The following is a 15979-nucleotide window of genomic DNA, read 5'->3' as shown; positions in this document are numbered from 1 at the left end:
CCCGCTCGCGTTCTGCGTCTTCCTTCTGCGACATGACGGTCTCACAAAATGTGGAGAACGCACGCCAGGCAGGTCTGCTGCTTACGATCGCTGCAATTACTGCAGGCAGCGTTAGGTCCTGCCCGATGACCGCGCAGAGAGCGCTGCGCTCATCGGCCCAGGCCGGGCACTCCGCCAGTGTGTGCTCCGCGGAGTCCACTGCAGCACCACAGTGATGGCACGCTTGCGTCTCTTCCCTCCCGATCCGACACAGATACTTCCCGAAGCATCCGTGCCCGGAAAGCATCTGTGACACACGGAAAGTGCACGACCCGTGCTCCCTATCTAGCCACTGTCGCAGAGCAGGGAGAATCGCGTCGATTGTGCGCCGGCCATAGGCTGATTCGTCGAGCCTTCTTGTCCATAATTCTATGGCATCGTCCACGTACCCGTCTCTCGCAGCCCCGATCTCTCTTGGTGCTGGACGCATGTCTGTCCGACGTGCTTCCTCCCGCCAGTGATACAGGGATGAGAGGACACCGGCATCTAAGTCCCACGGTAGGGATCCAGCAATCAGGCAAGCGGCTTCTGCGGAGATGGTGCAGGACAGGTTGGGTCCTTCTGACTCCAGATGTTCTGTAATGCGGTCGGCAATGATGCGCTCAAAGAGCTTACCGACCTCATCTAGCAGCACGATTGGGCGGTATGCTGAGGGTGAATCTGCAGGCCGTCCCTCCTTCTGTAGCAACACTAGCTTGCCAGTCCGCCACTGCAGTGGGAAACTCCCCTGCTCTAGGCATTGTGACAGAAAGCAGAGGAATCTTGGCCCAAGGTGCTCCCTGAGAGCCAGGTACACCACACGGCCAGGGATGCCGTCAAGTCCAGGGGCGGCTTTTCGCGTGCGGAGTCTATGAAGGGCTACTCGAAGCTCCGCTTCCGTTACAGGAGGAACAAGATTCTCCTCCGTTGGGTCCAACACGACTGCCATCGATGGTGGGGCATGTGGAGGCCTCGTCGGAAAGAGAGCCGAGGTCACTTCATTCACTAGCTCGGGCCGAAGACTTTGAGTCAGTGGTGGAGCCCAGGTGCGGAGCTTTTTTCTCGCAGCCCTGTACGGCCGGCCCCAGGGATCCACGTCTAGGGCCTCCAGCATCTCATTACGAGCAGCCTCCTTGGACCGCCGTATTGCAATTTTTATTGCCTTCTTGGCTGCCTTGTATATGGCAAATAGGGCAACTTCTTCGGCGTCTGGGGGGACATCGTTCCTACGCCTGGTTCGTCTTCTGTGTCGGGTATACTGGCGACGAGCCGACATACATGCGCGGCGTAGTTCCGCGATTTCAGAAGACCACCAGTACATTTTCTTCTTGGGAGGAATTGGTCTGGCGCGAGGCATAGCTGCATCGCATATTTGCGACAGAGTCTCCCGGAACCAGTTGGCTTCATCATCTACATGCGGAAGGCTTTCCAGGCTTGATGCCCAAGCATGGACGATGGCCGCTTCCTCTAGTGCTTCTCGGTCCAGGCGGTGTAATACCCAACGGGGACCGGCGCCACATATATTGGTCCAGCGTGTGGTATCCAGTGTTGCGGAGACGTCGTATCGGATATACCGATGGTCTGACAGAGTCTCCACATTCACTATAACCCTCCAGCCCTGGACACGGGGCTCCAGTGCGGGGCTCGCGAACGTGACATCCACAATGGAACCCCCATTGTGACGCACACAAGTCCATTCTGACCCCCGGTTGAGAACAGAAAGTCCCACCTGGGCAAGCCAATCCTCCATAGGCTCAGCACGCTCATTGCGTACCGGGGATCCCCACGCCTCTGATTTCCCGTTCAGGTCTCCTGCCACAATGACTGGGTATGGTCGACTTTGCAGAACCAGTGATCCAAGCTCCGCGAGGAAATGTTCAAAGTCCGCCACATTCCTGTTGGGCGAGAAATAGCATCCAATGATCACTATTCCGCCCAACAGTGCCGCCACGCATCCCCTTCCCTTTGTTACCTTTTCAAAAGGAGGGGAGCCAACGGCACCCCGCGAAACCAGGGCCACCGTTCCATCCCGGTCCGAGACCCAGTCTGGAGGCACATAGTATGGCTCGGACACCACCGCCAAGTGTATCAGCCACTGCGCCATGCTCTGGTACAGTAAGTCCTGAGCGCTTTCACAGTGGTTGATATTCGCCTGGAGAACTCTGAGTGCCATCTAGCTGGACATTGTTTCTTCCACCGCCGCTGCAGCTTCAGTATTAGCCGAGGCACTGGTAGGCAGCGGTTGTGTGGCCGCCAAGGTCTTCTTCCGCTGTTTCTTCGAGGGAGGAACGCAGGCTTTGCCACCCACCCTGTGGTTGGCCTGTTTACCAGCGGCACTGCATATGGAGCAGTGAGGGTCGGCATTGCAGGTGCTGGCCTTGTGGCCAGGCTGCCCACAGCGGTAGCAAGTGTTACTGCGGTCCACCTCCGACTGGCAACAGACGCCAACGTGTCCTGCCTCAAGGCAACGGTAGCACCGCATTGTCTTCGGTGGCTGCAGTTTTACCGAGGCTGACGTCCAACCAATCCTGAGGTGTTTAGCTTTGTTGATTTTTTGAGCAGCAGCGACGGGACAGCTAGCCCACACACTGCCCGTGGTAGAAGGTCCCATACGTAACTCTCCTACTTTTATTTGCTCTTTAGGGCATCCTCCGACAAGGGCAATTGCCTCAACCACCTCTTCCGAGGTTGAAGAGTCATCCAGACCGTATATGCGTAGACTCGCACACTTTGTGGGCCTAGACACTTTTACAGTCTCGGATCCTATCACTTTTTCGATCTCTGCTGCCAAAGCGTCGGCAGCGGGCTTGCTTGAAATTCCCGGAATTTCAAGGATGCGGGCACCCGTGGCTGCATTCCTAATCCGCATCCCTGAAACTCCAAGGCTAGAGAGATCGATCTTGGACTTCGCCTCAGTTAAGACTTTGGCGTAAGTCATTCCCCTGCCCGCCGCTTCCGGCTGTAAGGTTACAACCACGGCCTGAGACCGTGGAGGTCTTAGTTTAATTTTCGGGGGTTCCCTAGCAGGTGCTTTAGTGGACGCTGCCACTGTCGCCCGTTTCTTGGTTCCACGCTTAACAACAGTAGTCCAAGTCTCCCCGCTCCTATTTGGCCGAACGGGTTGTGAGGGTGAGTCTTGGTCCACTGGTGCTGGCACATTGGGTGCCACATTTGGTGCGGGCCCACTAGGTTTCTTGCCTCTTTTTCTTTTGGACTTCTTTTTCTTGTGGCTAGGTCCGGGTTGTTGAGCCACTATACCGCCTTTTGGTGTCTGGATCTGCTTCTTTGCAGCCTCCGCCTTCTTTTTATCTGCAGCTAAAGGAGGGCGCATCGGAGGAGCGGGTGGCAGACGCGACTCTAATGAGGAGAGCTTGGCATCCACCATGTTCCCCACCTCCAGCATTATAGCACGCGCAAACTCGGCGAATTCTGGTCTCACCCGCTCCGCCGGTGGCCCAGCCCGGCTGGGTTGGCTTGGTTGTACCGTCCGTGGCGGTGAAACCTGACGTGCCTCATCAATTTGCCTAGGGCCTACCGAGGGAGCAGGGGAGGGGGATCGGCGTCCATTCGCTGCTTCAAAGCCGGAGCGAAGAGTCTGGAACTCCCTTCGCAGGTCCGCTTGTTCCGCTCTGAGTGCCTCGTTCTCCCTTCTCAGGCGCTCGACCTCGGACTGCAGGCGATTATTATCAGCCTGCAGTTTAGCCACCTCTTCGTTTGTAGTCCGAACACTAAGAGTTTTCACAGCCGTGGAAATTGCCTCGACGGAATCTTTTATCGCCCGCACAAAGGTGCCCTTTAGGTTTCGGGACTTTTTCCCCACGTCCATAATAACATCCAAGTTATTGGCTATAACTGTCTGCAAGTCAGCAGACAGCCTATTATCGCCATCCCCAAGTGTTTGGGAGATGGCCTGATCCAACCGGGAAAACGACTCTCTGGCTTTCAGAGAATGGTTTGCAACCTCTTCTTCCAAGCGGAGCCGTAATTCTTTCTCCTTGGCTGCCGCGAGTTCAGCTTTGGCCTTTGCTAAGCCAACATATTGGCCAGTGGTAGGCGGCCTGCCTCGGCCCCTTTTAGGTGTGCCAAGCTTGTTAGGCACACCGCTCGGGCTTCCTCCTGAGCCGCTTCCAGAGTCGAAGACTGCAGATCGTTTACGTTTTTGGGACCTACTCTGCCAATATTTGCCAGAGGGACCCAATCTCTCCTCGTCTGCAGTGCTCTCCGCGCTGTCTGTAGATTCTGCAGACTCTAGCATGACCACACTAGCCTCGCTTACATGGGCGGGAGACTCGAGCGATCGACCCCTGCCGCTTCGGATCGATCCCTCAGAGACCCCGTCCCTTTTTCCTCCCTTTTTGGCGCGAGCGCCCTGGCCAGAGCCCTGAACCGATTCCGGGGTGGTGGAACCCGGTCTCAGTCCAGTTTGCTCCGCGGGCTTTCCGCCCGCTTTAGTGCCCAAAGTGTGTGCCTTTGCACAATGTTCATTACTGCTCCCACTCTCCTCTCCCTCCTCAACCTCAAAACTTAACCTACTTAAACTACGCCTCCTACTATCTACAACTTCGTCTTCATCTTTGTTGGATTGTTGCATGTTTAGATCCCACGAGTATGAACATTTTAAAATATCCCTAATACACCTGGAGTGCGGGACTTCTCCAGGGTTGGTCGTTAACGACGGAGATACTCCCCCGCCTCCTACCCTTGCGAGTAGGAGCCTGACGCCACGCTAGACCCGTAGATACCACAACGCCAGTAACTTGAGGATTTTTATTGAGGTTTTCTCCTCTTGAGCCGGCCGATTAAGGCAAGCTCCCTGGTCCCAGGCCGCGAGACATGACCACGTCACCTTGGGATAACAGGTTTGCCGGCGGTGGCTTGTAGAAAAGCCTGTCTAGCAGCCTGTGAATTCACAGACCTAAGACCCGCCGCCCGTGGTTTTTGAAGAGGTTGTCTCCTCGTGGCCCCTATCACGAACTGTGAGAGCGGCCCCCGTTCCTCGGAAATATCCAAAGGTTACGGGTTGCCCGGAAACTAATCAAATAGCACCGCGCACGGGCGTTTCCGCCTCCACCTTGGATTTTTTACAGAGGTTTTCTCCTCGCAGCCCCTCCCACACAAGGAGAGCGGCCTCCGACCCTATGATGTCCCACCACAGTACATCCAGGGTTACGGGTGGCGTAAGCAAAAGCATGCCCGTGGCTGGGCACGCTAGCCGCCCATGGGTTCCTCTTGGTTTCACCGTATCAGTCGAGTTATAGCGGCAGACCCGACAGTTACAGCTACTCAGCCCCCCCGGCACGACAAGCCGAGAACCCTTCGGGGGGGAACCTAACCTAACCTAACCTAACCTAACCTAACCTAACCTATTCTAACCTAACCTAACCTAACCTAACCTAACCTAACCTAACCTTTTTTTTTTTTTTTTTACGTGGGGAAATGCCTAACGCATACCCAGGCGCTCGGGGAAGCGACTGGGTTATGTCGGGCTTGCACCGACTAAAACCCCACGGTGGACTCCATCGCGCTTTTTGGAGGTGTCCCGGGAACCGCCTTGTGGCATACTACCGGTAGCCTCCGCGCAGGCTGCTGTGTGATCAGCAGCACTCCTGAGGGTGGGATTTCCTACCCTCCGCAGTAGCACGCATCCACAATACGTGTTACCACGCCGCAGGACCCGCAACTCGACGCACTAAGGTTCTCCCGCCCCTCGTGCGCCTGCGACTCCAGGGCCCCTTTGAGGCAGGGGTTACCGTAGCTCTATTGTAATGCCCGAACTACAGGGCGGGGCCCCCTTTAAGGCAGGGGATACCGTTTAAATATATTATCTCGCTCGACTCGCAGGGCGACAGAGATGCTATCTTCTGCCACCCCGGGGTCGGCGGCCTCTTCTTGCACGACGCCTAGCTGGGTCCTCCTGTTCCCGCTCGCGTTCTGCGTCTTCCTTCTGCGACATGACGGTCTCACAAAATGTGGAGAACGCACGCCAGGCAGGTTTGCAACTTACGATCGCTGCAATTACTGCAGGCAGCGTTAGGTCCTGCCCGATGACCGCGCAGAGAGCGCTGCGCTCATCGGCCCAGGCCGGGCACTCCGCCAGTGTGTGCTCCGCGGAGTCCACTGCAGCGCCACAGTGGTGGCACGCTTGCGTCTCTTCCCTCCCGATCCGACACAGATACTTCCCGAAGCATCCGTGCCCGGAAAGCATCTGTGACACACGGAAGGTGCACGGTTGGGCAAGAGCCTACTCAGTGCCGCACACGTGGCGACCAGTTTTATAGCCAGCCTTTCAAAATGGGCGGCAAAATTCCACCGGCTGTCCAGGACGAGTCCCAGATATTTCATCGTCGACTGGAGAGCGATACGTTCTCCGCCAACTACTATGGCTGATCCAGGCGGAGGAGCATTTCGGGCCCCGTGGAAGCACAGGGCCTCTGACTTGTGTAGAGCTACCTCCAGCCCCAGCATTCGGATGCGGCGCACCATCTGGGCGACTCCAGCCGTTGCAAGAATGGCAGCATCCCTGAACGTGATGCCCCGAGCCGTAATTAGGGTGTCGTCTGCGTAGCAGGTGGTCTCGATACCTCTGAGGGTCGCGCCACGCAACACCCAGTCGTAGCCGATGTTCCACAGGAGCGGGCCAAGAACCGATCCCTGTGGGACGCCGCACGACATCGCCTTTCGGCCCCAAGCCTCCCGCCCAGGGTATGTAATAAACCTTTCGGAGAGGTAGGAGTCCACTATCTCTATAAGGTATTTGGGCATCCTGTGGTACCCAAATGCTTCCTTTATGCAGGGCCAGGGTAATGTGTTGAAGGCATTGGAAATGTCAAGTGACACCGCAATCATCACATCACCATCGCGCACTGCTTCGTCCGCCAAGGTCTTTACCCGCAGAATGGCATGGACAGTGGACCTACCCCTCCGGAAGCCGAACTGGTTTTCGGACAGGTTGGGTCCTTCTGACTCCAGATGGTCTGTAATGCGGTCGGCAATGATACGCTCAAAGAGCTTACCGACCTCATCTAGAAGCACGATTGGGCGGTATGCTGAGGGTGAATCTGCAGGCCGTCCCTCCTTCTGTAGCAACACTAGCTTGCCAGTCCGCCACTGCAGTGGGAAACTCCCCTGCTCTAGGCATTGTGACAGTAAGCAGAGGAATCTTGGCCCAAGGTGCTCCCTGAGAGCCAGGTACACCACACGGCCAGGGATGCCGTCAAGCCCAGGGGCGGCTTTTCGCGTGCGGAGTCTATGAAGGGCTACTCGAAGCTCCGCTTCCGTTACAGGAGGAACAAGATTCTCCTCCGTTGGGTCCAACACGACTGCCATCGATGGTGGGGCATGTGGAGGCCTCGTCGGAAAGAGAGCCGAGGTCACTTCATTCACTAGCTCGGGCCGAAGACTTTGAGTCAGTGGTGGAGCCCAGGTGCGGAGCTTTTTTCTCGCAGCCCTGTACGGCCGGCCCCAGGGATCCACGTCTAGGGCCTCCAGCATCTCATTACGAGCAGCCTCCTTGGACCGCCGTATTGCAATTTTTATTGCCTTCTTGGCTGCCTTATATATGGCAAATAGGGCAACTTCTTCGGCGTCTGGGGGGACATCGTTCCTACGCCTGGTTCGTCTTCTGTGTCGGGTATACTGGCGACGAGCCGACATACATGCGCGGCGTAGTTCCGCGATTTCAGAAGACCACCAGTACATTTTCTTCTTGGGAGGAATTGGTCTGGCGCGAGGCATAGCTGCATCGCATATTTGCGACAGAGTCTCCCGGAACCAGTTGGCTTCATCATCTACATGCGGAAGGCTTTCCGGGCTTGATGCCCAAGCATGGACGATGGCCGCTTCCTCTAGTGCTTCTCGGTCCAGGCGGTGTAATACCCAACGGGGACCGGCGCCACATATATTGGTCCAGCGTGTGGTATCCAGTGTTGCGGAGACGTCGTATCGGATATACCGATGGTCTGACAGAGTCTCCACATTCACTATAACCCTCCAGCCCTGGACACGGGGCTCCAGTGCGGGGCTCGCGAACGTGACATCCACAATGGAACCCCCATTGTGACGCACACAAGTCCATTCTGACCCCCGGTTGAGAACAGAAAGTCCCACCTGGGCAAGCCAATCCTCCATAGGCTCAGCACGCTCATTGCGTACCGGGGATCCCCACGCCTCTGATTTCCCGTTCAGGTCTCCTGCCACAATGACTGGGTATGGTCGACTTTGCAGAACCAGTGATCCAAGCTCCGCGAGGAAATGTTCAAAGTCCGCCACATTCCTGTTGGGCGAGAAATAGCATCCAATGATCACTATTCCGCCCAACAGTGCCGCCACGCATCCCCTTCCCTTTGTTACCTTTTCAAAAGGAGGGGAGCCAACGGCACCCCGCGAAACCAGGGCCACCGTTCCATCCCGGTCCGAGACCCAGTCTGGAGGCACATAGTATGGCTCGGACACCACCGCCAAGTGTATCAGCCACTGCGCCATGCTCTGGTACAGTAAGTCCTGAGCGCTTTCACAGTGGTTGATATTCGCCTGGAGAACTCTGAGTGCCATCTAGCTGGACATTGTTTCTTCCACCGCCGCTGCAGCTTCAGTATTAGCCGAGGCACTGGTAGGCAGCGGTTGTGTGGCCGCCAAGGTCTTCTTCCGCTGTTTCTTCGAGGGAGGAACGCAGGCTTTGCCACCCACCCTGTGGTTGGCCGGTTTACCAGCGGCACTGCATATGGGGCAGTGAGGGTCAGCATTGCAGGTGCAGTTTGCTCCGCGGGCTTTCCGCCCGCTTTAGTGCCCAAAGTGTGTGCCTTTGCACAATGTTCATTACTGCTCCCACTCTCCTCTCCCTCCTCAACCTCAAAACTTAACCTACTTAAACTACGCCTCCTACTATCTACAACTTCGTCTTCATCTTTGTTGGATTGTTGCATGTTTAGATCCCACGAGTATGAACATTTTAAAATATCCCTAATACACCTGGAGTGCGGGACTTCTCCAGGGTTGGTCGTTAACGACGGAGATACTCCCCCGCCTCCTACCCTTGCGAGTAGGAGCCTGACGCCACGCTAGACCCGTAGATACCACAACGCCAGTAACTTGAGGATTTTTATTGAGGTTTTCTCCTCTTGAGCCGGCCGATTAAGGCAAGCTCCCTGGTCCCAGGCCGCGAGACATGACCACGTCACCTTGGGATAACAGGTTTGCCGGCGGTGGCTTGTAGAAAAGCCTGTCTAGCAGCCTGTGAATTCACAGACCTAAGACCCGCCGCCCGTGGTTTTTGAAGAGGTTGTCTCCTCGTGGCCCCTATCACGAACTGTGAGAGCGGCCCCCGTTCCTCGGAAATATCCAAAGGTTACGGGTTGCCCGGAAACTAATCAAATAGCACCGCGCACGGGCGTTTCCGCCTCCACCTTGGATTTTTTACAGAGGTTTTCTCCTCGCAGCCCCTCCCACACAAGGAGAGCGGCCTCCGACCCTATGATGTCCCACCACAGTACATCCAGGGTTACGGGTGGCGTAAGCAAAAGCATGCCCGTGGCTGGGCACGCTAGCCGCCCATGGGTTCCTCTTGGTTTCACCGTATCAGTCGAGTTATAGCGGCAGACCCGACAGTTACAGCTACTCAGCCCCCCCGGCACGACAAGCCGAGAACCCTTCGGGGGGGAACCTAACCTAACCTAACCTAACCTAACCTAACCTAACCTATTCTAACCTAACCTAACCTAACCTAACCTAACCTAACCTAACCTTTTTTTTTTTTTTTTTACGTGGGGAAATGCCTAACGCATACCCAGGCGCTCGGGGAAGCGACTGGGTTATGTCGGGCTTGCACCGACTAAAACCCCACGGTGGACTCCATCGCGCTTTTTGGAGGTGTCCCGGGAACCGCCTTGTGGCATACTACCGGTAGCCTCCGCGCAGGCTGCTGTGTGATCAGCAGCACTCCTGAGGGTGGGATTTCCTACCCTCCGCAGTAGCACGCATCCACAATACGTGTTACCACGCCGCAGGACCCGCAACTCGACGCACTAAGGTTCTCCCGCCCCTCGTGCGCCTGCGACTCCAGGGCCCCTTTGAGGCAGGGGTTACCGTAGCTCTATTGTAATGCCCGAACTACAGGGCGGGGCCCCCTTTAAGGCAGGGGATACCGTTTAAATATATTATCTCGCTCGACTCGCAGGGCGACAGAGATGCTATCTTCTGCCACCCCGGGGTCGGCGGCCTCTTCTTGCACGACGCCTAGCTGGGTCCTCCTGTTCCCGCTCGCGTTCTGCGTCTTCCTTCTGCGACATGACGGTCTCACAAAATGTGGAGAACGCACGCCAGGCAGGTTTGCAACTTACGATCGCTGCAATTACTGCAGGCAGCGTTAGGTCCTGCCCGATGACCGCGCAGAGAGCGCTGCGCTCATCGGCCCAGGCCGGGCACTCCGCCAGTGTGTGCTCCGCGGAGTCCACTGCAGCGCCACAGTGGTGGCACGCTTGCGTCTCTTCCCTCCCGATCCGACACAGATACTTCCCGAAGCATCCGTGCCCGGAAAGCATCTGTGACACACGGAAGGTGCACGACCCGTGCTCCCTATCTAGCCACTGTCGCAGAGCAGGGAGAATCGCGTCGATTGTGCGCCGGCCATAGGCCGATTCGTCGAGCCTTCTTGTCCATAATTCTATGGCATCGTCCACGTACCCGTCTCTCGCAGCCCCGATCTCTCTTGGTGCTGGACGCATGTCTGTCCGACGTGCTTCCTCCCGCCAGTGATACAGGGATGAGAGGACACCGGCATCTAAGTCCCACGGTAGAGATCCAGCAATCAGGCAAGCGGCTTCTGCGGAGATGGTGCAGTATGCCCGAATCACCCTTGAGGCCATCACTCTTTGCGCTCTGCGCAGATGGGTGATGTTCGACCTCGATAGGTTATCGGCCCACACAGGAGCACCGTACATGGCCATAGAACGCACGATGCCCATATAAAGCCGCCTGCAAGATGTTCTTGGCCCACCAAGGTTGGGCAAGAGCCTACTCAGTGCCGCACACGTGGCGACCAGTTTTATAGCCAGCCTTTCAAAATGGGCGGCAAAATTCCACCGGCTGTCCAGGACGAGTCCCAGATATTTCATCGTCGACTGGAGAGCGATACGTTCTCCGCCAACTACTATGGCTGATCCAGGCGGAGGAGCATTTCGGGCCCCGTGGAAGCACAGGGCCTCTGACTTGTGTAGAGCTACCTCCAGCCCCAGCATTCGGATGCGGCGCACCATCTGGGCGACTCCAGCCGTTGCAAGAATGGCAGCATCCCTGAACGTGATGCCCCGAGCCGTAATTAGGGTGTCGTCTGCGTAGCAGGTGGTCTCGATACCTCTGAGGGTCGCGCCACGCAACACCCAGTCGTAGCCGATGTTCCACAGGAGCGGGCCAAGAACCGATCCCTGTGGGACGCCGCACGACATCGCCTTTCGGCCCCAAGCCTCCCGCCCAGGGTATGTAATAAACCTTTCGGAGAGGTAGGAGTCCACTATCTCTATAAGGTATTTGGGCATCCTGTGGTACCCAAATGCTTCCTTTATGCAGGGCCAGGGTAATGTGTTGAAGGCATTGGAAATGTCAAGTGACACCGCAATCATCACATCACCATCGCGCACTGCTTCGTCCGCCAAGGTCTTTACCCGCAGAATGGCATGGACAGTGGACCTACCCCTCCGGAAGCCGAACTGGTTTTCGGACAGGTTGGGTCCTTCTGACTCCAGATGGTCTGTAATGCGGTCGGCAATGATACGCTCAAAGAGCTTACCGACCTCATCTAGAAGCACGATTGGGCGGTATGCTGAGGGTGAATCTGCAGGCCGTCCCTCCTTCTGTAGCAACACTAGCTTGCCAGTCCGCCACTGCAGTGGGAAACTCCCCTGCTCTAGGCATTGTGACAGTAAGCAGAGGAATCTTGGCCCAAGGTGCTCCCTGAGAGCCAGGTACACCACACGGCCAGGGATGCCGTCAAGCCCAGGGGCGGCTTTTCGCGTGCGGAGTCTATGAAGGGCTACTCGAAGCTCCGCTTCCGTTACAGGAGGAACAAGATTCTCCTCCGTTGGGTCCAACACGACTGCCATCGATGGTGGGGCATGTGGAGGCCTCGTCGGAAAGAGAGCCGAGGTCACTTCATTCACTAGCTCGGGCCGAAGACTTTGAGTCAGTGGTGGAGCCCAGGTGCGGAGCTTTTTTCTCGCAGCCCTGTACGGCCGGCCCCAGGGATCCACGTCTAGGGCCTCCAGCATCTCATTACGAGCAGCCTCCTTGGACCGCCGTATTGCAATTTTTATTGCCTTCTTGGCTGCCTTATATATGGCAAATAGGGCAACTTCTTCGGCGTCTGGGGGGACATCGTTCCTACGCCTGGTTCGTCTTCTGTGTCGGGTATACTGGCGACGAGCCGACATACATGCGCGGCGTAGTTCCGCGATTTCAGAAGACCACCAGTACATTTTCTTCTTGGGAGGAATTGGTCTGGCGCGAGGCATAGCTGCATCGCATATTTGCGACAGAGTCTCCCGGAACCAGTTGGCTTCATCATCTACATGCGGAAGGCTTTCCGGGCTTGATGCCCAAGCATGGACGATGGCCGCTTCCTCTAGTGCTTCTCGGTCCAGGCGGTGTAATACCCAACGGGGACCGGCGCCACATATATTGGTCCAGCGTGTGGTATCCAGTGTTGCGGAGACGTCGTATCGGATATACCGATGGTCTGACAGAGTCTCCACATTCACTATAACCCTCCAGCCCTGGACACGGGGCTCCAGTGCGGGGCTCGCGAACGTGACATCCACAATGGAACCCCCATTGTGACGCACACAAGTCCATTCTGACCCCCGGTTGAGAACAGAAAGTCCCACCTGGGCAAGCCAATCCTCCATAGGCTCAGCACGCTCATTGCGTACCGGGGATCCCCACGCCTCTGATTTCCCGTTCAGGTCTCCTGCCACAATGACTGGGTATGGTCGACTTTGCAGAACCAGTGATCCAAGCTCCGCGAGGAAATGTTCAAAGTCCGCCACATTCCTGTTGGGCGAGAAATAGCATCCAATGATCACTATTCCGCCCAACAGTGCCGCCACGCATCCCCTTCCCTTTGTTACCTTTTCAAAAGGAGGGGAGCCAACGGCACCCCGCGAAACCAGGGCCACCGTTCCATCCCGGTCCGAGACCCAGTCTGGAGGCACATAGTATGGCTCGGACACCACCGCCAAGTGTATCAGCCACTGCGCCATGCTCTGGTACAGTAAGTCCTGAGCGCTTTCACAGTGGTTGATATTCGCCTGGAGAACTCTGAGTGCCATCTAGCTGGACATTGTTTCTTCCACCGCCGCTGCAGCTTCAGTATTAGCCGAGGCACTGGTAGGCAGCGGTTGTGTGGCCGCCAAGGTCTTCTTCCGCTGTTTCTTCGAGGGAGGAACGCAGGCTTTGCCACCCACCCTGTGGTTGGCCGGTTTACCAGCGGCACTGCATATGGGGCAGTGAGGGTCAGCATTGCAGGTGCTGGCCTTGTGGCCAGGCTGCCCACAGCGGTAGCAAGTGTTACTGCGGTCCACCTCCGACTGGCAACAGACGCCAACGTGTCCTGCCTCAAGGCAACGGTAGCACCGCATTGTCTTCGGTGGCTGCAGTTTTACCGAGGCTGACGTCCAACCAATCCTGAGGTGTTTAGCCTTGTTGATTTTTTGAGCAGCAGCGACGGGACAGCTAGCCCACACACTGCCCGTGGTAGAAGGTCCCATACGTAACTCTCCTACTTTTATTTGCTCTTTAGGGCATCCTCCGACAAGGGCAATTGCCTCAACCACCTCTTCCGAGGTTGAAGAGTCATCCAGACCGTATATGCGTAGACTCGCACACTTTGTGGGCCTAGACACTTTTACAGTCTCGGATCCTATCACTTTTTCGATCTCTGCTGCCAAAGCGTCGGCAGCGGGCTTGCTTGAAATTCCCGGAATTTCAAGGATGCGGGCACCCGTGGCTGCATTCCTAATCTTCATCCCTGAAACTCCAAGGCTAGAGAGATCGATCTTGGACTTCGCCTCAGTTAAGACTTTGGCGTAAGTCATTCCCCTGCCCGCCGCTTCCGGCTGTAAGGTTACAACCACGGCCTGAGACCGTGGAGGTCTTAGTTTAATTTTCGGGGGTTCCCTAGCAGGCGCTTTAGTGGACGCTGCCACTGTCGCCCGTTTCTTGGTTCCACGCTTAACAACAGTAGTCCAAGTCTCCCCGCTCCTATTTGGCCGAACGGGTTGTGAGGGTGAGTCTTGGTCCACTGGTGCTGGCACATTGGGTGCCACATTTGGTGCGGGCCCACTAGGTTTCTTGCCTCTTTTTCTTTTGGACTTCTTTTTCTTGTGGCTAGGTCCGGGTTGTTGAGCCACTATACCGCCTTTTGGTGTCTGGATCTGCTTCTTTGCAGCCTCCGCCTTCTTTTTATCTGCAGCTAAAGGAGGGCGCATCGAAAGAGCGGGTGGCAGACGCGACTCTAATGAGGAGAGCTTGGCATCCACCATGTTCCCCACCTCCAGCATTATAGCACGCGCAAACTCGGCGAATTCTGGTCTCACCCGCTCCGCCGGTGGCCCAGCCCGGCTGGGTTGGCTTGGTTGTACCGTCCGTGGCGGTGAAACCTGACGTGCCTCATCAATTTGCCTAGGGCCTACCGAGGGAGCAGGGGAGGGGGATCGGCGTCCATTCGCTGCTTCGAAGCCGGAGCGAAGAGTCTGGAACTCCCTTCGCAGGTCCGCTTGTTCCGCTCTGAGTGCCTCGTTCTCCCTTCTCAGGCGCTCGACCTCGGACTGCAGGCGATTATTATCAGCCTGCAGTGTAGCCACCTCTTCGTTTGTAGTCCGAACACTAAGAGTTTTCACAGCCGTGGAAATTGCCTCGACGGAATCTTTTATCGCCCGCACAAAGGTGCCCTTTAGGTTTCGGGACTTTTTCCCCACGTCCATGATAACATCCAAGTTATTGGCTATAACTGTCTGCAAGTCAGCAGACAGCCTATTATCGCCATCCCCAAGTGTTTGGGAGATGGCCTGATCCAACCGGGAAAACGACTCTCTGGCTTTCAGAGAATGGTTTGCAACCTCTTCTTCCAAGCGGAGCCGTAATTCTTTCTCCTTGGCTGCCGCGAGTTCAGCTTTAGCCTTTGCTAAGCCAACATATTGGCCAGTGGTAGGCGGCCTGCCTCGGCCCCTTTTGGGTGTGCCAAGCTTGTTAGGCACACCGCTCGGGCTTCCTCCTGAGCCGCTTCCAGAGTCGAAGACCGCAGATCGTTTACGTTTTTGGGACCTACTCTGCCAATATTTGCCAGAGGGACCCAATCTCTCCTCGTCTGCAGTGCTCTCCGCGCTGTCTGTAGATTCTGCAGACTCTAGCATGACCCCACTAGCCTCGCTTACATGGGCGGAAGACTCGAGCGATTGACCCCTGCCGCTTCGGATCGATCCCTCAGAGACCCCGTCCCTTTTTCCTCCCTTTTTGGCGCGAGCGCCCTGGCCAGAGCCCTGAACCGATTCCGGGGTGGTGGAACCCGGTCTCAGTCCAGTTTGCTCCGCGGGCTTTCCGCCCGCTTTAGTGCCCAAAGTGTGTGCCTTTGCACAATGTTCATTACTGCTCCCACTCTCCTCTCCCTCCTCAACCTCAAAACTTAACCTACTTAAACTACGCCTCCTACTATCTACAACTTCGTCTTCATCTTTGTTGGATTGTTGCATGTTTAGATCCCACGAGTATGAACATTTTAAAATATCCCTAATACACCTGGAGTGCGGGACTTCTCCAGGGTTGGTCGTTAACGACGGAGATACTCCCCCGCCTCCTACCCTTGCGAGTAGGAGCCTGACGCCACGCTAGACCCGTAGGTACCACAACGCCAGTAACTTGAGGATTTTTATTGAGGTTTTCTCCTCTTGAGCCGGCCGATTAAGGCAAGCTCCCTGGT

The 15979-nt window shown here is 56.3% G+C and overlaps 2 protein-coding genes across 2 annotated transcripts; both read right to left on the bottom strand.

Moving 5' to 3' along the window:
- Nucleotides 1–2191: 2191 nt before the first annotated feature.
- On the bottom strand, nucleotides 2192–4609 carry LOC125491410. The gene has a single exon (XM_048633269.1). The coding sequence runs from the start codon at nucleotides 4607–4609 to the stop codon at nucleotides 2192–2194; it is 2418 nt and encodes an 805-aa protein (XP_048489226.1).
- Nucleotides 4610–13334: 8725 nt separating this feature from the next.
- On the bottom strand, nucleotides 13335–15752 carry LOC125491409. Its single transcript, XM_048633267.1, has one exon. It carries the CDS (start codon nucleotides 15750–15752, stop codon nucleotides 13335–13337), a length of 2418 nt encoding a protein of 805 aa, XP_048489224.1.
- Nucleotides 15753–15979: the final 227 nt, after the last annotated feature.

This window comes from Plutella xylostella, chromosome 5 (assembly GCF_932276165.1).
Source record: "Plutella xylostella chromosome 5, ilPluXylo3.1, whole genome shotgun sequence".
In the NCBI taxonomy this organism is placed as follows: domain Eukaryota; kingdom Metazoa; phylum Arthropoda; class Insecta; order Lepidoptera; family Plutellidae; genus Plutella; species Plutella xylostella.
The sequence above is the reverse complement of the archived record's forward strand: the minus strand, read 5'-3'. Positions and strand labels throughout refer to the sequence as shown.

What these genes read in the sequence shown, in the direction of transcription:
- LOC125491410 (XM_048633269.1), bottom strand. Translation starts at nt 4,609, where the DNA reads ATGCAACAATCCAACAAAGATGAAGACGAAGTTGTAGATAGTAGGAGG.
- LOC125491409 (XM_048633267.1), bottom strand. Translation starts at nt 15,752, where the DNA reads ATGCAACAATCCAACAAAGATGAAGACGAAGTTGTAGATAGTAGGAGG.